This window comes from Cydia amplana, chromosome 10 (assembly GCF_948474715.1).
Source record: "Cydia amplana chromosome 10, ilCydAmpl1.1, whole genome shotgun sequence".
NCBI lineage: Eukaryota > Metazoa > Arthropoda > Insecta > Lepidoptera > Tortricidae > Cydia > Cydia amplana.
Window position 1 is genome coordinate 2,242,444 of NC_086078.1, and position 25,340 is coordinate 2,267,783.

The window sequence follows — 25,340 nt, forward strand, 5'->3', positions numbered from 1 at the left end:
CGCTTGGTGTGCTTTCTATGGTACGATTCTCAAATTCGAGTTCTATTCGAGATGCCATAGTGATGACTTATCTTAAATTGTATCGACTCGAGAATCGGACCAATAGTACCCATTCGCCGATAATCGAAGTATTTTAATCAGTGCCTGAAGGCGTAGGTAAATGAATTTACTTTTTAAATATTTTTCGCCTTGGGTGTACAAAATTGGTAATTGGAGGGTCGCTTTCGAAAGATCGTACTCCATTGTGCGCACGATTTGATTGCCTTTAGTGACAAGGACAACGCTATAGCAAAGTCTTTATGTCTGATGAAACAGCCTATATTTCGTCTTTCTATATTCTGCAATGCAATCATTCTAGGACTTTCTTGCCAACGACGAGTCCTAAAATAAGTTCTTCCCACATTTCAAAGTTACTGTAACGTGCATGATGGAATGCTATCGTCCATAGGCTAAGGCGACTTATCACGCGGGCCGTACGCTTGTTAGCCACTAAAATAAAAACGAATTGAGATGGCATTCAACTCGTGAGCAACATGTGTGTATTTTCAAAAGGGCTTATTTTTGTATCGTTTAAATAAGCCCTTTTGAAAGTGACTAATTTGTCGAGATACGATCTTTCTAAAGTCACCACGTAATGTAGTTTTATATTGTATCTGATTTGAACAGCATGTGTTGTTGGTTAGGATAAATGACTGTTTAGATATACAGAGTATAAATGTCAGGTATCTGTCAAACGCAAGTTAACATTCGGTTACGTATTATGTCGATCATAATAGTATATAATGAAATAAATTTGCTATCATGTCACTATCGTTGTTTTATTGAATAAATTAATATACATTAGGGAATAGTCAGGTGGCAACCAGAACTCAACAAGTTCTGAGCCATAGTGAACCTTACATTTAATAAAACAAGGTTGCTTTTTGCTATTTATTTTTTTGCAATAAGAGAGGTTTGGTTGTCACCTGACGGTATTGTCAGTGGTATATTTTAATGTGAAAATTAACTAAAACCATCTTTTTCAATAAGTATTTATTCACATTCAAAACTAGAATGGACAGCCAATCGTGACAAAAGCACAAACTATAGTTCGTTTTTTTTAGCATTAGAAAGAACTTGCAAGAAGGTAAGCGATCTTGACATGTCTTTTAATTAAAAACGCTTTTTAAAAATGAAAAATATTACTTATGAAAGCAGAAGAATATAAATGATCGTATTAGATTCATAATTGTTACATATTTGCCGTAACTTATTTTTAAAATGTGTTTTTCAATTAGAAGACATCAAGATTGTTTATAGGTGAACCAGGATCTATTGAGGGTGCGCCATGTTGCGGAATTTCACTGGAACTAATTTTTTCATACTACACTGAATTGTCACCCTATACATGAGAATAACAGCGCCCTCTTGACAATTATCATATATTACTGGTCAGGCTATACCTTATTTCTAATGCTAAAAAAACGAACTATAGTAGAAGTTACCTATACCGTACCTATACTTTCTTTGTTCTTGTTAAGAGAATAAGAGCGTGTCAAGTGGTGTCTATGAACCCTGTCAGAATGAGACAATCTTGAGCCAACCTACAGTTAATCTTCAACTACTTTGTGACCCCATTGGCTACCTACACAAAGTGTATTATACAAAGCAAAAACAACCATAACTCCTCAGTGTAAGGTGCATATTCCATCGTCCACCTACTCCGGGGTGTATTTGATGTTTTTGCGTCCGATGCTCACGAGCGAGTCGTCCTGTTTCCACAACTTCTGGCCGCGGATCTCGATCTCCTCGTGCCACGATTCCTGGGTCGATCTATAAAAAAAACTAAGTTATAGAATTTGACACAGAACAAGTTAGAATGGCGATGCGAGCAGGGTACGTGTCGCCACCGGTTATGAGCAAACGCTCGCATGCTAGTACTCGCCCGCGCTGACCGAAAAACGTAAACATGCCTTTTGCCACAATAACGTTCAGATTAAGAAGCCACACATCAAATCTGTCTAAAGGAGGCGTATCCATTCACCAGGCACACAAGTTTTTACTACCGTTGCGCGAGAAATGTGGAAATGTGGAGGGGAACGAGCAGCGACACCGGTTCCGATACTAACTGCGCGCGATAGCCGTTCTTACCTCTTTAATATGTTCTGTGGAATTTGAGTACAGTACGAAGGTGTCATGCTATTTCAGTCAGTCTCAGTACAAAAAGTACTGAGGTTGACTGAAGTAGCATGACAAATACGAACGTTTCCGAGGAAATACGATGGAAAACAAAACAATTATGCACTACATGGCACTTCGACTTCAATTTTGTTTGTAGGTACTTACTTTGTAGTACGCTAAGCTACAGAGCGTGAACGATTGGCGTCTTGTCTAAGCACCCGCCAGGGGGCTGGTTGGAGATGCGGTCCCATTATGCTGAGTTGGAGATCCCTGGCTCATAGAATGATACCTGCAGTTATCAGCCAGCTGGGATGTATTGGGGAAGACATGCTGAAGTAACAGTAGACAGGGCATCACCACCACGCAGAGGAACTATCTGCTCAGCTGGCTGGTTCAAGACGCGGTCCATTATGCTGAGAGTTGGAGATCCCTGGCTCATAGAATGATACCTGCAGCTATCAGCCAGCTGGGCTGTATTGGGGAAGACATGCTGAAGTAACAGTAGACAGGGCATCACCACCACGCAGAGGAACTGTATCTGCTCAGCTGGCTGGTTCAAGACGCGCGGTCCATCATGCTGAGAGTTGGAGATCTCTGGGTCATAGAATGATACCTGCAGTTATCAGCCAGCTGGGATGTATTGGGGAAGACATGCTGCAGCAGTAGACAGGGCATCACCACTATGCAGAGGAACTGTATCTTCTCAGCTGGCTGGTTCAAGACGCGATCCATTATGCTGAGAGTTGGAGATCCCTGGACTCATAGAATGATACCTGCAGTTATCAGCCAGCTGGGCTGTATTGGGGAAGACATGCTGAAGTAACAGTAGACAGGGCATCACCACCACGCAGAGGAACTATCTGCTCAGCTGACTAGTTCAAGACGCGGTCCATCATGTTGAGAGTTGGAGATCCCTGGACTCATAGAATGATACCTGCAGTTATCAGCCAGCTGGGCTGTATTGGGGAAGACATGCTGAAGTAACAGTAGACAGGGCATCACCACCACGCAGAGGAACTGTATCTGCTCAGCTGGCTGGTTCAACACGCGGTCCATCATGTTGAGAGTTGGAGATCCCTGGCTCATAGAATGATACCTGCAGTTATCAGCCAGCTGGGCTGTATTGGGGAAGACATGCTGAAGTAACAGTAGAAAGGCAACACCACCACGCAGAGGAACTGTATCTGCTCAGCTGGCTGGTTCAACACGCGGTCCATCATGCTGAGAGTTGGAGATCCCTGGCTCATAGAATGATACCTGCAGCTATCAGCCAGCTGGGCTGTATTGGGGAAGACATGCTGAAGTAACAGTAGACAGGGCATCACCACCACGCAGAGGAACTATCTGCTCAGCTGGCTGGTTCAAGACGCGATCCATTATGCTGAGAGTTGGAGATCCCTGGGTCATAGAATGATACCTGCAGTTATCAGCCAGCTGGGATGTATTGGGGAAGACATGCTGAAGTAACAGTAGACAGGGCATCACCACCACGCAGAGGAACTGTATCTGCTCAGCTGGCTGGTTCAACACGCGGTCCATCATGTTGAGAGTTGGAGATCCCTGGCTCATAGAATGATACCTGCAGTTATCAGCCAGCTGGGCTGTATTGGGGACGACATGCTGAAGTAACAGTAGACAGGGCATCACCACCACGCAGAGGAACTATCTGCTCAGCTGACTAGTTCAAGACGCGGTCCATCATGTTGAGAGTTGGAGATCCCTGGACTCATAGAATGATACCTGCAGTTATCAGCCAGCTGGGATGTATTGGGGAAGACATGCTGAAGTAACAGTAGACAGGGCATCACCACCACGCAGAGGAACTATCTGCTCAGCTGGCTGGTTCAAGACGCGATCCATTATGCTGAGAGTTGGAGATCCCTGGGTCATAGAATGATACCTGCAGTTATCAGCCAGCTGGGATGTATTGGGGAAGACATGCTGAAGTAACAGTAGACAGGGCATCACCACCACGCAGAGGAACTGTATCTGCTCAGCTGGCTGGTTCAACACGCGGTCCATCATGTTGAGAGTTGGAGATCCCTGGCTCATAGAATGATACCTGCAGTTATCAGCCAGCTGGGCTGTATTGGGGAAGACATGCTGAAGTAACAGTAGAAAGGCAACACCACCACGCAGAGGAACTGTATCTGCTCAGCTGGCTGGTTCAACACGCGGTCCATCATGCTGAGAGTTGGAGATCCCTGGCTCATAGAATGATACCTGCAGTTATCAGCCATCTGGGCTGTATTGGGGAAGACATGCTGCAGCAGTAGACAGGGCATCACCACCACGCATAGGAACTATCTGCTCAGCTGGCTGGTTCAACACGCGGTCCATGATGCAGAGAGTTGGAGATCCCTGGACTCATAGAATGATACCTGCAGTTATCAGCCAGCTGGGCTGTATTGGGGAAGACATGCTGAAGTAACAGTAGACAGGGCATCACCACCACGCAGAGGAACTATCTGCTCAGCTGACTAGTTCAAGACGCGGTCCATCATGTTGAGAGTTGGAGATCCCTGGGTCATAGAATGATACCTGCAGTTATCAGCCAGCTGGGATGTATTGGGGAAGACATGCTGAAGTAACAGTAGACAGGGCATCACCACCACGCAGAGGAACTGTATCTGCTCAGCTGGCTGGTTCAAGGAGCGCTTTCGGTCCATCATGCTGAGTGGCGTGTAGCCCATTTCGCGCTCTTTGTCACCCTAGCAATTGAGAAATTGGTTAGACGATTCTAGACTAGATTTAGGCCCCACGTTGGGAGTCAAATGAGTTAACGTTAGTGGTTAACTATTAAGATAATCATAGTTGATATAACTTACTTGATTGTAAAACTCCTCGTATATACATGCCGTTATAGCTTTAGCAACACCAAACGGCTTGCAGCATCCAGAGAGGTCGCTTGTCGTCATAAGTATTCCCTGAAAAATCAGATTTAGAAGTAGGTAAGGTGTAGAGATTTATCATCGTATTTTCAGTAAAACTCACGAACGTGAACGGGTAAGCTTAAGAAGCGTTGACTGGACGATGAGAGGAATATATGACAGTTTCACGAAATAGGATACCAAATTCCGAGGTCTGAGCGACTAAATTTGCTATTGTATTATTTTTTGAATTGATATTTAATTGAAGTTTTATATACCTACTATGAAATCATTAATTGTAATGCACTTGAATCCCATTGTAAATATGAACCCATGTTGACAGTGTATGATCAGTACCAATAAATGAATCTATCTATCTATCTAAAATAGTGCCAGTTGCACCATCCGCATTTGACAGACTTGATCAACGTCACCGAAACTTTACATACAATAAAATTTAGCGAACTCTTTAACGATACAGTTTGGTGCTGGCGCTAAAGTAGGACAACGGAGCCTGAACTCTGAAACAGTAAGGATGAAACAGTATTTAAACTATTAGATGACGGAGAAAGTACCTTTAGCAGGTTCCTGTGTGTGGACAGTTTCCAGTCGAAGGTTCCTTCGGCGACTATGTTGGCGAGCTGGGCTCTCACTTGGAAGTACACGGCTAGGTCCGTGCAGAGAATGTCGTATTTGATCTCCTCTAGTATGCGCTCCTGGTCGGCTGGTGGTAGGTTTGATAAGATTTTCTTATCCTAAGATAAAAAAAAGGAAAAACTAGGTATACCTTAAGTAAAACTACAGCAGATTAGTTTAACAAACTTATTAGACTTTTGGTGCATATTGAACTGTCTTTCCTAGAATAAATGACAAATATGAACGACGATACGTACGATTTTTCATCAGTCATGAATGAAAGAAAAACCATAAGGCGGTATATCGAAATGTGATGACAGCTTGGCGGTGAGCTTTTTTTTTTTTTTTGACGGAGTGGGAATGCATTTACGCACGGTGTGTGGGACTCGCCGCTCCTTATCCCTCTCTTGGCGAGAGGGGGGGAGAATTTGGCCCTACCCACTAAACCCACTCCGGCGTTTCATCCTCTTTGCCGTTCGTGAGGGCGCACTGGGATCGATATCATTACCAAATGGTTGCAGTTGCCACATCTTTTTACTGGGTTTGTTTGTGGTTCATAATTAAGGCCCAGGGGTGGAATTTAAAGTTAGAGCACGAAGTGTATTAACTAGTCCATGAATTTCGTGACCGAGAAAATTTTATTTAGGTTACAAATGACCGAGATTTCTCGGCAAAGAGTTTATTTCACTTCCTCAGGGTTCGTGTAGGTACAAGTTACAAACTGCAAGTAATCATACAACGGGACTTAATCGCGTATTTAAGTTTTAAGATTTACCTCCGACGTTCCCTAGTGCGCAAAACGTTCAAGCTGATACCTAAACAAGACCATAGAGAAAAAAATACATAGAGTGCTCACTCCATACATCACTTTTAGTACCAAAAAGACTATTAGCATCTAGCATCGAGTAGCGGAATTATCAGTACTGCTACTTGACAATAGATGTAGCACCGACAGGAAAGTCTTATGCTGTTGAGATAAGACTTTCCGGTCGGTGCTACATCTGTTGTCAAGTAGCATTACTGATAGTTCCGCTACTCGATGCTAGATGTAGACACTGCAATTAATAGTCTGAACTGATGTATGGAGCAGGCGCGGATCCAGCCCTCAAAACAGGTTGTGGTCACAGCCACCCGAAAATCGGCAAGTACGAGTCAGAGTAGGTGTCGAACTCGCTCATGAACAATCATGACTCTAGAACGACCATCCCGATCTCAATAAACCGTGAAAGTGTGACGTCACAAATCTATTAGGGGGGTAGGTACCTAATGATTCCCCGACCAATTTTTCGCAGATTTTTCACACACAACGTTTCGCCGAACATCTAACTTTTAGACGACATTTGCTAGTTTTGGTTCACATACCGTTCAATTCGTTTTTGTGTTCATTAGCAGAACAATTATTGTAAGAATTTCATTTGGCAGAGTAATCTTCTCGTTTAAGGAACTTATAGTCGAGTAACGTTTTTTTTTTAGATTTTATGCACTTTTTAAAGATTTCGTTAAGTAGTATAATGGACAAATTCAAAATGGTGGAAAATAGAGATACCTATCCTAAAAAATACTTGTGATAAGTACCCCATTAAATTCGGAATAATGTCTAGAAATTTATTCGAAGCACATAAAAAAATGCAAAATCACTATCACTACATAGTATAAAACAATTTAAAACAAAGTCGCTTCCCGCTGTCTGTCTGTCTGTCTGTATGCTTAATTCTTTAAAACTACGCAACGGATTTGGTGCGGGTTTTTTTAATAGATAGAGTGATTCAAGAGGAAGGTTTATGTATAATTTGTTAACCCGTGCGAAGCCGGGGCGGGTCGCTATTATATATGTCGGAGCGAGACACCAGAAGGACGTATTGCAGTGTTACAGTTCATAGCTTTAAACGCCTGTATAAAGTCGATTAGCAATGTTTGGCTACGTATTATTTGCTTGTAACGAAATAATAAAGTTGCGTAGTGAATAACGTCACCATTTATTGGCGTATTGTTGAACTAAGATGACAGGTAGAAGGCTTTGGAACGTCAAGAGGTGTATCTTGAGTGAACGTAGGCACGAGTGGGCATTTTTGTCGTTATGTTGGTAGACTGGTCAGGCAGGTTTACCCACTTGAATTGGAGGCGGGAGCAGTTGGCTCCGCCGCTGGAACTGGCTTCTTTCTTCTCGATCGGACCGCGCTAGAGATCGGACGTTAGCCAAGCTCGTGCCTAATTCGCTACGTTACTGAAGGCTTATACCTGAAGGATTATTCTGAAAGCTTATAGATTCTCACGTTCTTTAACCGTTTAACTAAGTGTTTTATTCCAAGTGTTATTTTGATTTCTTATGTGCCATTAGAAGCTTACTTTTGTAAAATAAAGATTTGAAATTTCATGTGATCTTTTTATTTTAAATTAAATAATTTTGGATCTAAATAGTGATTCGTCGTTTTGATTATTTAGTACTGAAATATAGTAGGCACTAGTATGGTTAACGAGTCTGAATGTTTATTTCATGCGTTGGTAGCATACCTACTATTTTGGCTGTGAAGTAATACATCGAGGTACCATGCCCACCACCCGCTATCAATAGCCCCACACAATTAGCCCTCTTCCTTTTCGACATATATAATATGGTATTCTGTTTTTTGCCAATATTTATATCATAAATTACTAATGCTATTAATATTTAACAAATGAAAACAAAAGATTCCTAAAGAAGGGATTTCCAATAAAACAAATCTAACTCTAGGTCCTACTATAATGTAATTTGATTTGTTCCGATTATTTCGATTCCAATCAGGTATCACACGCATTTTGAAGTTATCGATAGACTAAAGATATTTTCGAATAAAGGACGACTCGCGCTAGACCAGGCCGTGCCCGGGCCGAGGCGTCCGACATGTAATTTTCTATGGCTGCTAATCGGTGATCACGTGGTGCTTACATAGAAAACGAAGCGCCGGAAGCTCCGGCCCGACCCCGTCCCGGTCTAGCTTGAGTCATCCTTAAATTGTCAGTTTTATTAAATATTTAACTAACAGTTAAATTAGTAATTTAGCAATTGCGTTACCAACATTGATTCAAAGATAGCACTTTTTATACATACATAGATAGATAAATCTATATATATAAATGCAAGTGTCCTGACTGACTGACTGACTGACTGACTGACTGACTGATTCATCAACGCAGAGCCGAAACTACAAAAGCTAGAAAGTTGAAATTTGCACACTAGGTTGCATTTGTAAAGTGTACAAGAGATAAGAAGCGATTTTGAAAAATTCAACCCCTAAGGGGGTTAAAAAAGGGATCAAAGGTTGTATGGGGTTCAAGTTTTAGTTTAAGCAAGAAATTTGAAACTTTGTGAAAATGTATTATATTAAAAAACAAGAAAACTAATTTCAGCGTTTTCGAAAATTCATCCCCCAAAGTGGTGAAAAAGGGGTTGAAAGTTTGTATGGAGATCAAATATTTTTGTGAGTGTGTGACTTTAAACTTTGTATATGGGTATATTATTATAAGACAGGAAAAGTAATTTCAGCGTTTTTGAAAATTCATCCCCTAACAGGGTTAAAAAGGGGTTGAAAGTTTGAATCCATTACAAATGTTTTGAAACTTCTTAGAAAGGCATAATAGCCGATTACAAAAAAAAGTAATTGCGAAGTTTTAGAAGATTCAACCCCTAAGGGGGTAAAAAAGGGGATGAAACTTTGTCTTGGGGTGCAAATTTTATTTTAAGCTAGGACCTTGAAACTTTGCAAAAAGGTATTAAATTAAAAAACAAGAAAAATAATTTCAGCGTTTTTAAAAATTCATCCCCCGAGGTGGTGAAAAAGGGGTTGAAAGTTTGTACGGAGATCAAATATTATTGAGAGTGCGGGACTTGAGTCTTTGTATAAAGCCATATTATTAAAACTCAAGAAAAGTAATTTCAGCATTTTTAAAAATTCACCCCTTAAAAGGGTTAAAAAGGGGATGAAAGGTTGTATGGGGTTCAAGATTTATTTTAAGCTAGGAATTTTAAACTTTGTAAAAATGTATTGTATTAAAAAATAAGAAAACTAATTTCAGCGTTTTCGAAAATTCATCCCCCAAGGTGGTGAAAAAGGGGTTGAAAGTTTGTATGGAGATCAAATATTTTTGTGAGTGTGTGACTTTAAACTTTGTATATGGGTATAATATTATAAGACAGGAAAAGTAATTTCAGCGTTTTTGAAAATTCATCCCCTAACAGGGTTAAAAAGGGGTTGAAAGTTTGAATCCATTACAAATGCTTTGAAACTTCTTAGAAAGGCATAATAGCCGATTACAAAAAAAAGTAATTGCGAAGTTTTAGGAAATTCAACCCCTAAGGGGGTAAAAAAGGGGATGAAACTTTGTCTTGGGGTGCAAATTTTATTTTAAGCTAAGACCTTGAAACTTCGCAAAAAGGCATTAAATTAAAAAACAACAAAACAAATTTCAATGTTTTTAAAAATTCATCCCCCGAGTAGGTGAAAAAGGGGTTGAAAGTTTGTACGGAGATCAAATATTTTTTAGATTGCGGGACTTGAGTCTTTGTATAAAGCCATATTATTAATTCTCAAGAAAAGTAATTTCAGCGTTTTCAATAATTCATCCCTTAAAAGGGTTAAAAAGGGGTTGAAAGATTGTATAGGGTTTACATTTTATTTTAACCTACGAATTTGTAACTTCGTAAAAAGTTATTTCATTAAAAGAGAAGAAAACTGTTGTTAGCGTTTTTCAAAATTCAACATTTAAGGTGGTGAAAAAGGGGTTGAAAATTTGTATGGAGGTCAATATTTTTTGTAAGTACGGGACTTGAATCTTTGTATAATGACATATTATTAGAATACGAGAAAAGTAATTTCAGCGTTTTTAAAAATTCATACCCTATAAGGGTTCAAAAGGGGTTGAAAATTTGTATAGGGTTCAAATTTTATTTAAAGCTAGGAACTTGAAACTTCGTAAAAAGGTATTTTATTAAAAAACAAAAAAACTTATTCAGCGTTTTTAATAATTCATCCCATAACAGGGTTAAAAAGGGGTTGAAAGATTGTATAGGTTATAATTTTATTTAAAGCTAGGAACTTGAAGCTTCGTAAAAAGATATTTTATTAACCTCGTAAGTCCTGTGTTTTTCCGACAGCAGTAGTCATATCTGCCGGCTGTACTATAACAAGTACAAACCAAGAATAGTGCTTCAGACCGAAACAAAAAGATGTCGATATTAGAGATTTTTTGAAGTGAGGTTTTATTTTGAGTATTTTTATGGTATGTTTATTATGTATAGCACCTCGTTAAGAAGGAAATTATTGAAAATATTTTGTACTTGTGTGAGTACATTGGGTTTTTACACAGTATAATAAAAAAAATTAAAGGATTTATTTAAATTTAAAATTAAATCAAATATTTTCTCTAAACATCACTAAAGTAAAAATTTTACTTTATTACAACATAACTAATCTTCTTCTTATAAAAAGGTGAATAAAATAACCTCATTTCATTATTTTAATACCATACTACATCCACGGAGGTTGGATTTGGGTGTTCAAAACCTGGACTAGATCTCCAGACCTATCCCTGATACTTTGCCCACGTCGCGCCCTTGTACACTTGTGCTTCTACCACGGTTACGCCCACCTCATTGACCACGAGCACTTTGAAATCGATGACTAGATACACGTCCGCGTACTGCAACTTCTATTTCTCCATCTTCATATTCCGAAAACGAAGAAAAGTCCCTATTTGATTCTTGGTCGGGTTCAGATATAAACATATCTTCATTATCCGAGTCCTTGAAGTCATAGTTATTGAAAAGTTGTGATATTTGCTTTTCATCAAACGCTAGAATAAGAAAAAAATACTTGTAAGTTAGACCGAACGTACTACCGTAAGTACAAATTATTTTGACCAATCACAAACCTCCTTAAATATACAGGTTTCTTTGAAATATTGTTTATTTTACAATATTTATAATTTAAACATACTAATACATTCGTATGACAACAGGAAAAACAAGTGATTACTTGAATATAAACCGATTATCTTACCTCGTGCTGGCCAGCGACCTGAATGTGTGGCCATTTTGCGAAAAAGTGATACTGACACTGACAGTTGACTTTACCTGTTTAACATGGCGAAATTGACCATAGAATATAGAATGAGAATGACCGTGTCAGTGTTGCCGTTGTAAAAAAACTACCCGGTAAATGGGGAATGAAAAATTTGTACTTGAGTAAGTACATTAGGCAGTTACGCCATCTATGTAGTTAAAATGTCAGGTCTGCAGTGCTATCCTTAATTTGTACTTGTACAAGTACGCGGGGACTTACGAGGTTAAGAGAAAAGAAAACTAATTTCAGAGTTTTTGATAATTCATCCCCCAAGGTGGTGAAGGGGGTCGAAAATTTGTATGGAACCCAAATATTTATCGGAGTGCGGGACTTGAATCGTTGTATAAAGGCATATTATTACAATGCAAGAAAAGTAATTTCAGCTTTTTTTAAAATTCATCCCCTAAAAGTTTAAACAGGGGTTGAGAGTTGGTAGAGGGTTCAAATTTTATTTAAAGCAAGGAACTTCAAACTTCGTAAATAGGTAGTTAGGTAGTAGGTTTTATTAAATAGTGGACTTGAAAATCTTCTGGGGGTTGAGAGAGATTATATCGAGATTATCGAGAACAATTTTATTCAGTTAGGGGCTTGAAACTTCGTAGCCAGGTTGTGAAAGACAAATCTCATGCGTTGTATAATCATTAACAAATGATTAACCGTCCCTACTGCTATCTTTTGCTGCATAATGTTCTAAGCTAATGTAGAATTTATAACCACCAATATACAAATCCACGCGTACGAAGTCGCGGGCAACAGCTAGTATAAAAATAAACGCTACTCTAACTACGCTAATAAAACTCCTACAGCTGTAAAAAGCTGGAATGATTTTTTAGGAAATTGTACTAACATTTGTGAATATTTAAGATTTCTAAGACCCCATAAGCTAATTCTGAGAAAGATTTCTCTGCCAAAGCTATTAGGGTTGTGGGCATGCCCATCGTGCCCACAACGGTGGATCCGCGCCTGGTATGGAGTGAGCACTCTTGTCTTATTGTATTTCTCTATGACAAGACCAAGTGCGGGTAGTTCGAAAAACTCGCGCGGCTAGAAGATGTTGATGTCAACTTTAGCCAGTCTTCTCCGAGACCACGGGGACAACGCCGTCCTCTAAAAGTCGGAGGTAACTCTTAAAACTTAAATACGCGATTAAGTCCCGTTGTACAATCTAATAATGTGTAAAAATCGATAAAAGTGTAAATCAGTGTTTTGCAAGTAATCAGTACCTCAATAAGCTTCTTGGCAAGGAAGTAATGGTGGTATTCCAACAGCGAGGTCCTGTACATCTGCGAGAGCGGGTGGTTGATGAGCACCAGGAAGTTGTTGTTTACTCCAGGGTGGTCCAGGTCGTGGCATAGCCCGGACAGGAGCAGTGCCGCTGTCTGGTGAACACAAGGTTAGTCTTACAATACATAATAGGCTACATGACTAATTTTCATTTATGGTATCAATCGATCGGGTTTGTTTTTAGGATCAAATGTCTATATGGGACCCATTGCATTAAACTAACACAAAAGTCTAACACTTCACTCCGGCCGAGTCGCACTTCACTCGCGAAACGCCCTATACAAAACGGCCAGAGGCCGTGACGTCAAGGTCTCTGGGAGCCCATCTTGTAGTATGGACCAGGGATGTTGCGGATGCCGATTTTTTGACATCCGCGGATGCGGATGCGGATGCGGATTTTTAAAGGCTCACATCCGCGGATGCGGATGTCAAGATAGATACCATAAAAAACGTCAAATATTACATTTTAGTAATTTTTATTTCAAAAAACCGGCCAAGTGCGAGTCGGACTCGCGTTCCAAGGGTTCCGTACATTAAGTCCCACTCACGCTTGACTGCTCATTTCTAATAGGTTTTTTTGGTTAATAACTAAATTACCTAGCAGTCTAGCATTTACGCCGATGCTAAGACGTTCCTGTACCGATCTGTTCCACATCCGCATCCCCATTAAATCCGCATCGATTTTATGCGGATGCGGATGTTGAAAATAATGCGGAAGTTCCGCGGTTGCGGATGCGGATGCGGATATTCGCAACATCCCTGGTATGGACAAAACTAAGAAAATTGCGTTTTTGTCGGTGAAATATTGCGTATGTATATACGAGGGGCGTTCAAAATATTCTCGGTATTGATATCTTACGACCTCTTCTAAAATTTCTTTCGTTACTGGCCGCTAAGGTTTATTCATTGACATTAAAAAAAAGTATAATTCGAACCGAGATAGTCTTTTGTTTTTCTGCAATTGCTGAACAAACATGAACATCCTGTGCGAATTGACAATGTTAACTAAATTAGAACATCGATGCGTGATAAAATTCTTGACAAAACAGGGTAAAAATCAAAAAACCATAAAAGAGGAAATGGATTGTGTTTACCGTGAGTCTGCTCCTTCTTTATCTACCATTCAAAAGTGGTCAAGCGAGTTTAAACGCGGAAGGGAGAGTATTGAAGATGACCCTAGACCTGGCCGGCCTGTAGTAGCTACTTCACAAGAAAATATTGATAAAGTGGAAAAACTTATATTGGAAGATGGTCGAGTGAAGGTAAAATCTATAGCACAAGTAACCAATCTCTCTATTGGTACCGTACATGATATTATACATGACCATCTTAATATGTCAAAAGTAAGTGCAAGATGGGTTCCGCGAATGCTGACTCGGCTTCAAAAAGACATGCGTGTAGCTTGTTGTTCCGATTTTATTGACCTGTGCGGTGAAAATCCTGATGAGGTGCTGCAAAGAATAGTTACTGGAGATGAAACCTGGGTTCATCATTATGACCCAGAGAGTAAACAAGAGTCCATGCAGTGGCACATTAAGGGTTCAGCTCATCCCAAGAAGTTGAAGGTCATCCCTTCAGCTGGCAAGGTCATGGCCACGATATTTTGGGATTGTGAAGGAGTATTAGTAATCGATTATAAAGAAAAAGGTGTAAATATCACAGGACAGTACTACGCTAACATTCTACGTCAATTAAAGGATGTAATTAAAGAAAAGAGGCGAGGAAAGTTAACCAAAGGTATTCTGCTTCTGCATGACAACGCCCCCGTCCATACTGCTCATATTGCCAAGGCAGCTATTGTTGAACGTGGGTTTAAAACTGTTACTCACCCACCGTATAGTCCGGACTTAGCCCCCAGCGACTTCTTTTTGCTCCCCAATCTTAAAAAGGATCTGCGTGGAAATAAATTTTCTGACGATGAAGCATTGAAGGCGGCAGTGGAGGAGCATTTTTACACGAAAGATAAAAAATATTTTTACGAGGGATTAAAAAAAATAATTGATCGATCTTTTAAGTGTATGAACATAGGGGGGGAGTATATTGAAAAATAAAAATATCAAACTTTTCGTACTTGTTTGTTTTCATTCTCATACCGAGAATATTTTGAACACCCCTCGTAGTTGCTATACAATATTTTTTTGGATGAAATGTAAGGAATCGAACGGTACCCTTACTTTTATCGTTTTTGGAAGTTAAAAAAAAACTTAAATTTTGAAACTTTCAGGTCCTGTATTTATGTAATTTTTCAATATTTTATTTTAATATCCACATTATTGTGATAAATTGCTCGTTTGCTATCTATTTTACTAGATTTTGTTATAATATTCAACATGTGTCATCATCCCTACCTATTATAAAAGTGGAAAAAAATACTGTCTTGGGTGAGACTTGCACTCACGCTTTGCTGGCTATGGATGAGGTCTTGGTGACTCAGATGGCAGAGCGCTGGAGCGCTATCGATCCAGAGGCCGTGAGTTCAAGTCTCAACCAAGACAGTAATTTTTCCACTATTAAATTTATTCTATTAAGCTTAATAGCAACGGTCGCAAACGTTTCTGCTTGTTAAAAATTATTTAAGAAGTTAAATTAGTCATTAGCAGGCGTACGTGATAAAGTTCGCAACTGTAGGTAACTTTTTAACAGCAGTAGATGAAAAGTGTTAGACGACCTCACGTGAATAAATGCGACTATCATATCTGTACAACTGGAATCAGAAATACGGTACGTCTTCGCCAAAGATTGGGAGGAATAAATGCAGAATTGCATGTCAACCATGGACCTGGTCCATGATGTCAACAACCTTCAAACTTGAACCGAACTAGAGAACACACTGACAGCCGTTTTTGTGCTAAACGCATCTATTATACGGTCAGCTTCACAAATATCATGTTACATGACTCATCACCATCATCATAACTTAAGAGCTTTGCTCTTAAATTGTCGGTGGAGTAATCGCCAATCATTTCTTTCTTGTGCCAGTCTTTTAATTTCCTCATACGACGCATTTTTTTTTTATTTGGCCGAGATAAGTAATTCTTGGTTTCCCTTCTTCTCTTGTCTTTTCAATCCTGCCTTCCAAGATTACATGACTAGATTAGCTAGGTCATATTGCTGTTGCCGTCGCTGGCTGTTGTAGGGTCCCTGGTCGATATTTTGGAAAGAAGGTATACAGACATACGGTAGAACTAGAATCAAATACCTCAACAGGATCAAAGTGTCCCGGATTCGTCAGCAGTATCATATACATAGTGTGCGTAAAGCAAAACGCATGTTCTGCGTTATGGTAAGGGTTGGGCCGGTAGCACCCGAGCACGGTTAGCGCGAAGTCCGCCATTTGAGTGCGGTCGAATAAGTTCTGCTTCATAAATGTTTCGCTGAACATGTAGCATGCGAGCCCGGGCATGTCTTCTTTGCTGATCTCGCTTATATGAAAGTCGTAGCTGTAAACAAACAGGTTTAAAGAAACTTTATAGACGAGTATTTTCAAACTCTAAAACTGATGGATTGGCCAAACTGTTTATTATATGGGTTTGGGTCATCAATGACTAGTAGATTTTTGGATTTTTTGGACTTCTTTATAGGTACTTATTTTATATTCACAATTGGGAACGCGCGAAGGGACACGCAATACACAAGAAAGAACCCACAAAATGGACTTCCATTTTAGCCCTAGATAGGTAAGTTACTCAGCAAAGAGTAGCTCAAGGTTAAAAGACGAAGATGCTTTTATAGGACGATAAATATCCGCAATCTCGCTCTCGGCTCGGCTCTAGCTCATGATGATTCAGCGAACTTAATGATGGCTCTGTTAACTTGTTAAGTCGAAAGAACGTACGGATACCGTCTGCTTTCCCTGCAGCAATTTCAGCATATAAAGAAAACGCTGATTAAATTAGCACATAAAGAGAACATAATTATTTAGATTGGGGGCGACCTGTAACTCAATAACTTTAAGTAATTATTTAGATTGGGAGCGACCTGTAACTCAATAACTTTAAGTAGGGTTTACTTACGTGTTAAAGTTGTTCGGCGGTATCGTTATCCCGTTGGTCTCCATGAGCTCGTCGAAGTCGTGTCGGCACGGCTTCAGGTGCACGTGCATCAGATCGCAGTACACGTGGTTGAGGTTTTCCTACAAAATACAATTGGCATATATACATATGTATTACCTACCTATAATTAGTGTTTGAAAATAAATATTTGACTTACAGGCAAGGTTATGAAATATCAATAAGTTTTTTGTACTAGTTGAGGTACTTAAATTTCTAGTATCGACTGTTATCTCACGACTTTTTATAGGCGTACCTTTTCTAATTGTAGAGTCTGTGCGGTAAGAGAAGAGTCGTGGAATGTATGGGGCCCAATAGATTTCACGACTCTTCTCTTTCCGTATAGACTCTACTATCGTGGCAGAGCGTCCATAAAACTCGATATCTACCGGCTTGCCTGATTTACTTCCTACTTGAAAAGAAAAGCCAAAACAGAACCAGTTTCCCAACATTTTTTTTATGAACAGTCAGCAGCAATACGTTTCTAAAGCGGGCGAGGTGTTAAAAATTACATTGACGCGCTGATTCTCTTAACAATAAAGTCGCGTAAGATCATTTTGAACATCTCGCCCGCTTAGCAACTATTGCTGCTGACTGAACAATAGCACTTTTTAACTTACATGGTAGATCTTCTCCTGATGCATGTGGTAGAACTGCACGATGAGAGAGCAGTAGCTGACAAATACTTTGAATATCTCCTCGTCTTCGGCTTCGAACGGTTTCGCGTTCTTTTTGTTGGTCAGTTGGACAACTCCTGACAATTACACACCATCATCAAGTCATCACATCTTTGATATTATAGTACGACTAGTTAGTAGTAGTTTAACGGTGGGTAATGAGTGTACTAATAAGACAAACTTGACGGAAACAAACTAAATGGTGTCGGTTTTATTGGGAATTTCAATTTCAAATTGGGCGTTCCTACAAATGATTATATCGTCATTGGAATAAGACTTTATTTTATTTTAGTACATAGAAAACCAACAGCCCTACATATATCCAGAAAAAACAATAGAATCACACAGCCAATTATAGGTTCTCACTTTTCTTCAGTTACGATCATTTATTGAAAGGAATTTTCGGCCTTAGAGATTTGATGCGATCTTCTTACGACTAATTTTCCAATTCTCTTTAACTGCTGCAAAATTTCCAGATATAACCGACAAACTTCAACTATGTATTACTTACTTGTATTGCAGAAAATTGGTCTGTGCTCTAATTAATATACCACGGTAACATAACTCACCAATAACTCCCTTTTTATCCATAATCGGCATAGCCAGGCACGATCGCACGACGATACCCGTGGTGGGGTCCACCTCCTTCGTGAATCGAGGGTCCTTGTACGCGTCTCGCACGTTGAGGGAAGCCCCGGTCCGTGCAACTAGGCCTGCCGGGGTCTTTTCGGCGTTCAAGCTGATGGGTTGCAAGGGAATGGAATAAGGATACATGTACCTAAGCGATGGAAAAAAACGTGAGTAAACGGATTAAGTATATCGCGTATATTGAATTTATACTACATCACCCGCCACCCGCGTATCACCGTATTAGACGCCCGTTGACCACGAACGCTGTAAAGGGTTCGAAACGTCGGGATGTAGTATACATTCAAATGTAACGCGATGTAGGTAATCCGTCCTAATAGTTTTATTTAATGAGTAGGTACCTATCTATCGCGGTAACCGAAGAAAATATTGTGAGTAGGTGGCAGGGATGTTGCGAACATCCGCAACCGCGGAACTTCCGCATTATTTTCAACATCCGCATCCGCATAAAATCGATGCGGAGCTTATGCGGATGCGGATCGGTCGGTACAGGAACGTCTTAGCGGCGGCGTAAGTGCTAGGTAATTTCGTAATTACCTATAACGAAATCGTCTAGATCCAGAAAAGTCAGCCAAGTTACTGTTTATTAAATATAACGCATCACGTATATTCTTGTTCAAATACTAAACGTTTCGTTTTTTTTTTTTAATAAAAAAATACTAAAAATGTAATATTTGACGTTTTCTAAGTACCTAATCTTGACATCCGCATCCGCATCCGCATCCGCGGATGTGAGCCTTTAAAAATCCGCATCCGCATCCGCATCCGCGGATGTCAAAAAATCGGCATCCGCAACATCCCTGGTAGGTGGTACCTATATATTTTCATTGTGTACATTTGAATCGGAAAACGCCTGCGCTTAATAAATCCGAAAGATAAAATAGTGTAGGTACTTCATCATTTTAATAGAATTTGGGTTTCAGGTGGCTTTGGGATAAAAAAAATGCAGTGCTGGGAAGACTAGGAAAAAATACATCATCTTACTTTTTAAGAAATAGGTACCTACTTAAGTTAGTTAAGCTAAAGAGAAAAGACCGAGGAAAAATGTATGAAAGTACTCGATTTTAGTCTTCTTGCGGGGCATGGCAGTGTTCTCCGCCCAGCCGTCGTCCCACATGTCGGCCGTCAACTCGGCGCGCTCGCGGTTGATGATGTAGAAACTGCTCCGCATGGCACCCATGAAGGACTTCACTACAGCCTGGAAAAACTGTCAGTTACCTATTGCTTTGAGCGGAGAAATTTAACATTTGACTGGACAGGAACAGTTTTACAGAAAGGTACAAATCTCATCGTTGGGACTGTTGGAAAGTTGAAACTATTGTACACCCTTTTCTTAAAAAATACAGTTGTTTAGTCTGTGAATTCTGTGATATAATATCTGTCAATGTCAAATTATACTGTCCTTTGATTGCGCTCTCTGTCTCAAGCCGTCCACCTGTAAGCACGTATCATGTAGTTAAATTATTAATAAAAATGTGAGTTCTCCAAAGTCTGTCAGTACTTTCATTTCATATCAACCAGTCCGCCGCGCTCTGCCAGGCACAATTTCCAATAGGGACGACGAATCTGTTTTTAATGAATTTTACATCTTACCAACATGTCGGTAAGCATCGTGTCAACCGACGCCAAGTTGCAGAAGTAACTGTTGAGCAAAGCGCGCAGCTCCGCGTTAAGATGGCCGGTCTTTTGTAGCGTGACGCGCGCGGCGGCCTGGTGCGCCGCCGCGCCCGCCCAGCATGCCACGCTCAGCACTGTGTAGACTACGTTCTGCGTTTCAGAAATTCTATTAAATTCTAAAAATAACGTTGCAGCTTACGGCTGGTCATAATGAGAATTAAAAAGTCATCAGAATTATCAAGATTGTGTCGGCGGGCCACTGTGACAATTAAAGGAGCAAAACCAAAGTGGTAATTCTTAATCAGGACTATCAGGAGAGACTTCGCCTTATCTTATATCTATTTTTAGGGTTCCGTACCCAAAGGGTAAAAAATGGGACCCTATTACCTAAGACTTCGCTGTCCGTCCGTCCGTCTGTCACCAGGCTGTATCTCATGAACCTCGATAGCTAGACAGTTGAAATTTTCACAAATGATGTTTCTCTGTTGCCGCTATAACAACAAATACTAAAAATAAAATAAATATTTAAGGGGGGCTCCCATACAACAGACACGATTTTTTTGCTCTATTTTTTGTTGATGGTGCGCACTTGGCCGGTTTTTTACTAATCGTAGAATGGTGGTATGCTGATTGCGCTCAGAAGAATTTTTAGAAATCATAATTCCGTCTGATTGCCACCGCGTGGTTGTTGTCCTTACCGGATCATAGGGCTCCGCACACGTCCTATACAGCTCTAGCACAGCATATAAATCTCCGTCCGGCTGCAGCACGGGCATCACGAGCGCGGTCTTGGCATCAATCCAGCGAAGCCCTGAGGAGAAGCGCCGGTCGCGCTGCACGTCGTCCAGCACGAGGTATTCCTTGGTCGACGCCACGTGGGCTGCGGCCATTTTGCCCTCTTCTAAAAAAGAGTAACAGTAGGCCAGCGGTTCTCAATCTTTTTTTTGACGGAACCCTTTTGGAAAGCGAAATACTTGATGGAATGGAACCCTACAGTAAAACAATAGATTTTAGAAGTGTATTTTTTTATTAATAAGCATAATAATTATGCTTATTAGGGTTCCGTAGCCAAATGGCAAAAAACGGAACCCTTATAGATTCGTCATGTCTGTCTGTCTGTCTGTCTGTCTGTCCGTCTGTCCGTCTGTCCGTCTGTCTGTCTGTCTGTCCGTCCGTATGTCACAGCCACTTTTCTCCGAAACTATAAGAACTATACTGTTGAAACTTGGTAAGTAGATGTATTCTGTGAACCGCATTAAGATTTTCACACAAAAATAGAAAAAAAACAATAAATTTTTGGGGTTCCCCATACTTCGAACTGAAACTCAAAAATTTTTTTTTCATCAAACCCATACGTGTGGGGTATCTATGGATAGGTCTTCAAAAATGATATTGAGGTTTCTAATATCATTTTTTTCTAAACTGAATAGTTTGCGCGAGAGACACTTCCAAAGTGGTAAAATGTGTGTGTCCCCCCCTGTAACTTCTAAAATAAGAGAATGATAATACTAAAAAAAATATATAATGTACATTACCATGTAAACTTCCACCGAAAATTGGTTTGAACGAGATCTAGTAAGTAGTTTTTTTTTATACGTCATAAATCGCCTAAATACGGAACCCTTCATGGGCGAGTCCGACTCGCACTTGGCCGCTTTTTTATTATTCTAAATTATTCTAAATTCTTGCGGAACCCCTGCAGGGGTGTCGCGGAACCCTAGGGCTCCGCAGAACACACTTTGAGAATGGCTGCAGTATAGGCTATTAGGTACCTACTTGATAGATGATGAGTTCGAATTACAGAAGCCTATCGAGGAACCGAAGTAGGAGAGAGCGGAAGTAGGCTGAAGAGAGAGTAGGAAGGTCGTAATAAGGCTACCTCATCAATGGCCACTGCATCCCTGACGGATGGTTGTTGCAACGCTGTGGCAAGAGCGGTTAAGACGGCCAATGCGTTTCCGCTATAAACCTATCGCTGCACGGCACTTCTTGCCGCACAAGTCGAATGTGTATTCACACATTCATAACATATTCATGTTGAGCCTCTGGATCCGAGACCAGCCCTAGTAGCACGGTAGCATTTTTATCATTTATCACCATGCCTGTCACGTTCTAACAAGTATGTAAGTGCGAAAGTGACGGGCATAGTGATAGTGGATAAAAATGGAACCGTGCTGAGCCCGCAGGCTACCAGCCCGATGACGCCTGAGGCCCCTTTTAATCCTTTTATGTCTCAAGTTTTCCAGCCATTGCTTGTAAAATCATTGTTCCGTGTTGGGTGTGCGTTAAATCAGTTGGGACTTCACGAACCTAAGTTTTTTTTAAATCCTGGCAATAATGCAGCTTACGAAAGACCATTTCTAAAGATAGCGCTTTATGAACTATAACATCACTGTGAGTTAAGTATGTGAAAATTAAATAACTTACCAATAGGAATGTTTACTTCATGTCTCGCTGGGTTTTTCGTATTTTTTGGCATCAGTACCAGTTCATTGTTCACTTTATTCACAATGTACACAAACGCTCCTGAAATTATGATCGTTTTGGATGACATGAAAACGTAGGTAGGGGAGAGCGGGGACATACGTAACAGCGGGTAGAAAGTAACAATGGTTCTGTAGGTTTATCTAATAAGTAGTCAAAACACCGCTCCGCTGAGCCGGTATTACAGAAGAATTAAACATTCTGTGGACTGCATTTTTCTAGGCTTATACATCTTAGCTTAGGCTTAGGTATTTAGATGTTTCGCCACCTATTTCCAATCCAAACGCCTCTACGGAACGCGTTTAGCAAAGGAATGGGTAGATTATTATTAGTTTGCCTCTCGTGCTTATTTTGAGACCTGAGCAAGCGAGGGTAACTATTAGGCTTTCAAAGAACGATAGGCAACCTTTGCTACGTGTAACACAATTTTTTTCAACAACATAGGTATATTGCACAAATGGCGGACTTAATCCCTAAGTCCGCCATTTGTGCAAAGTCCCTAAATGCGGTCAATACAGTTATTTTATTGCTTACCAGAACTATTAGTAACAGTCTTCAACACCATAGCAGTCTCATACAGCAGCGAATCCAAATCCACTTTATCTTCCAAAAACACATTGAACCTATTTATATCCAAGTATGTCCCTTCTTTCCTCTCTTCTTTTAACCCTTTCCTCACTATCTGCGCGTACGGAGCTATAACCCTTTTCGTGGCCTTGTCCAGTTTCTCAGACGACACTTAGAAGATGAAAATAATTATATTTAGTCACATATTGCTTAACACATTCATTGCCACCCGGCCAAACAAGACATCCGCGCCAGGCCACAAAAATTTCGTCATATAAAGCTGTTGTACCACGATCCTGACTATTGGGTCGTCCGGCCTGGGAACGAAATCATTAAAGTAGGTACCCGATAGTCGGGTTTTCGGCACTGAATGTGTTAAGACTAAGGTCCAATGGCAACGGCCTCCGTAGCCTAGTCGGTAGTGACCCTGCCTACGAAGCTGGAGGTCCCGGGTTCGAATCCCGGTAAGGGCATTTATTTGTGTGTTCATCACAAATATTTGTTCCTTAGTTATGGATGTTTTCTATGTATTTAAGTACTTATATGTATCTATATATTATATATATCGTCGTCTAGTACCCACAACACAAGCCTTATGAGCTTACCGTGGGACTAGGTCGATTTGTGTAAGATTGTCCCATAATATTTATTTATTATTTAATATTTATTAATGTGGAGAAGACCGGACTATAAATTTGTTGGTTGTAAAGACCATCATATTATTATGGCAAAAACTCGAATACGTAGGTACTACACGCGTCGGCAACTAAGATAAAAATAAAAATTTTGTAAAAAAAAAAATTGAAAAATTGTAGTCATAGTAGTTAAAAATACCACTGGGGTGTCGATTTTCATATTTTTTTTGGATATCCATAATAAATTGAGATATTTTTTTTTCCTCGAGTAGACATGAGCAGGTCTATCTTGGTGCCAGCTTATCGTTGAATTTTGGGACACGTGGTATAATATTGACCCTGCCTATGTAGCGGATTCTTCCGGGTTCGAATCCCGGTAAGGGCATTTATTTGTGTGATGAACACAGATATTTGTTCCTGCGTCATTGGTGTTTTCTATGTATCTATACAAATAGTACAAGCTTTGCTTAGTTTGGGGCTAGGTCGATCTGTGTAAGAATGTCCCCAAATATTCATTTATTTTATACCTAAATTTGTCTGAAAAGATCTCCCCTCAACTTGTTGTCAAGTTACCTAAGAAATGCGACTGCGTTTTGCGAAGTAGGCTGGCGGTTTTACTAGGTTGCTTGTTGCTGTCCAGAGTGGATGGGTGATGGAATGCTTGCTTGGAATGCTTTTTCAGACTCTTTTTTTCGTCCTCATCTTCGTTGGCTGCGGTCTTTATATTGGATTTCGCCGACATGGTTTCAAGAGAATATAATATAACCAAAATATAACTAAATGTCCTCGTTTACAACTCGTTTATTTGGAAATATGACAGTTAATGTCAATGATAACTTTGGCAGTTATTATTCTTAATCATAAGTTTTGCCGTTGGTCATGTTTGCGCCTTGATAAAAACCTTTTACATAAAACTTGCTGTACAATCAGCAGCAATAGGTAGTTGCTAAGCGGGCGAGGTGTTCAAAATGATTTTGACGCGACTTTATTGTTAAGAGAATAAGAGCGCGTCTAGGTAATTTTGAACATCTCGCCTGCCGCCTGCTTAGCAACTTATGCTGCACTGTACTTAGTACAAGTTACAAAACGAAGAACGTTCTCGAGAACGGAACAATCTATAATAAGGCTTCTATAATAATAACTTTCATACTTTCAAATAAGGTTTACATTTGCTAGCTTGTCACAATGATGTTGGCGTGTAAGTACCAATATCTGGGTGACCGAGCTTCGCTCGGAAAACATATAAAAACTCGAAAATGCGCGTTTTCCCAGAGATAAGACCTAGCTAGATCGATTTTTCGCCCCCGAAAACTCCCATATAGCAAATTTCATCGAAATCGTTAGAGCCGTTTCCGAGATCCCCGAAATATATATATATATAAATAAATAAACAAGAATTGCTCGTTTAAAGGTATTAGATAACATAATTTTATTAAATATACCAATGGCGGTAAAAAAATAATGGGATGGAATAGTTTTTATGCCAGCAGCAGGTAGCAAATTAGTGTAGCAGTCGCTGTAACCTCAAGACTCATCACTCACCACTCCCACCTTAAAGGACCACTTGGGCGTTAAGTACTTACGGTTTAGGAAAATTCGCTATGTTTAACTTACA

At 40.1% G+C, this 25,340-nt stretch overlaps 1 protein-coding gene across 1 annotated transcript; it reads right to left on the minus strand.

Moving 5' to 3' along the window:
• Positions 1-1,669: 1,669 nt before the first annotated feature.
• On the minus strand, positions 1,670-24,467 carry LOC134651666 (cAMP and cAMP-inhibited cGMP 3',5'-cyclic phosphodiesterase 10A-like). The gene is made up of 15 exons (XM_063506766.1): positions 24,299-24,467; positions 23,058-23,261; positions 22,467-22,565; positions 20,738-20,940; positions 20,016-20,189; positions 19,481-19,620; positions 18,344-18,513; positions 17,718-17,851; positions 17,062-17,180; positions 16,248-16,488; positions 12,988-13,143; positions 5,606-5,785; positions 4,989-5,087; positions 4,702-4,871; positions 1,670-1,812 (listed from the first exon to the last, which is right to left on the minus strand). The coding sequence occupies exons 1-15, from the start codon at positions 24,465-24,467 to the stop codon at positions 1,698-1,700; spliced, it is 2,373 nt and encodes a 790-aa protein (XP_063362836.1). The 3' UTR covers positions 1,670-1,697.
• Between the last annotated feature and the right edge of the window lie 873 nt (positions 24,468-25,340).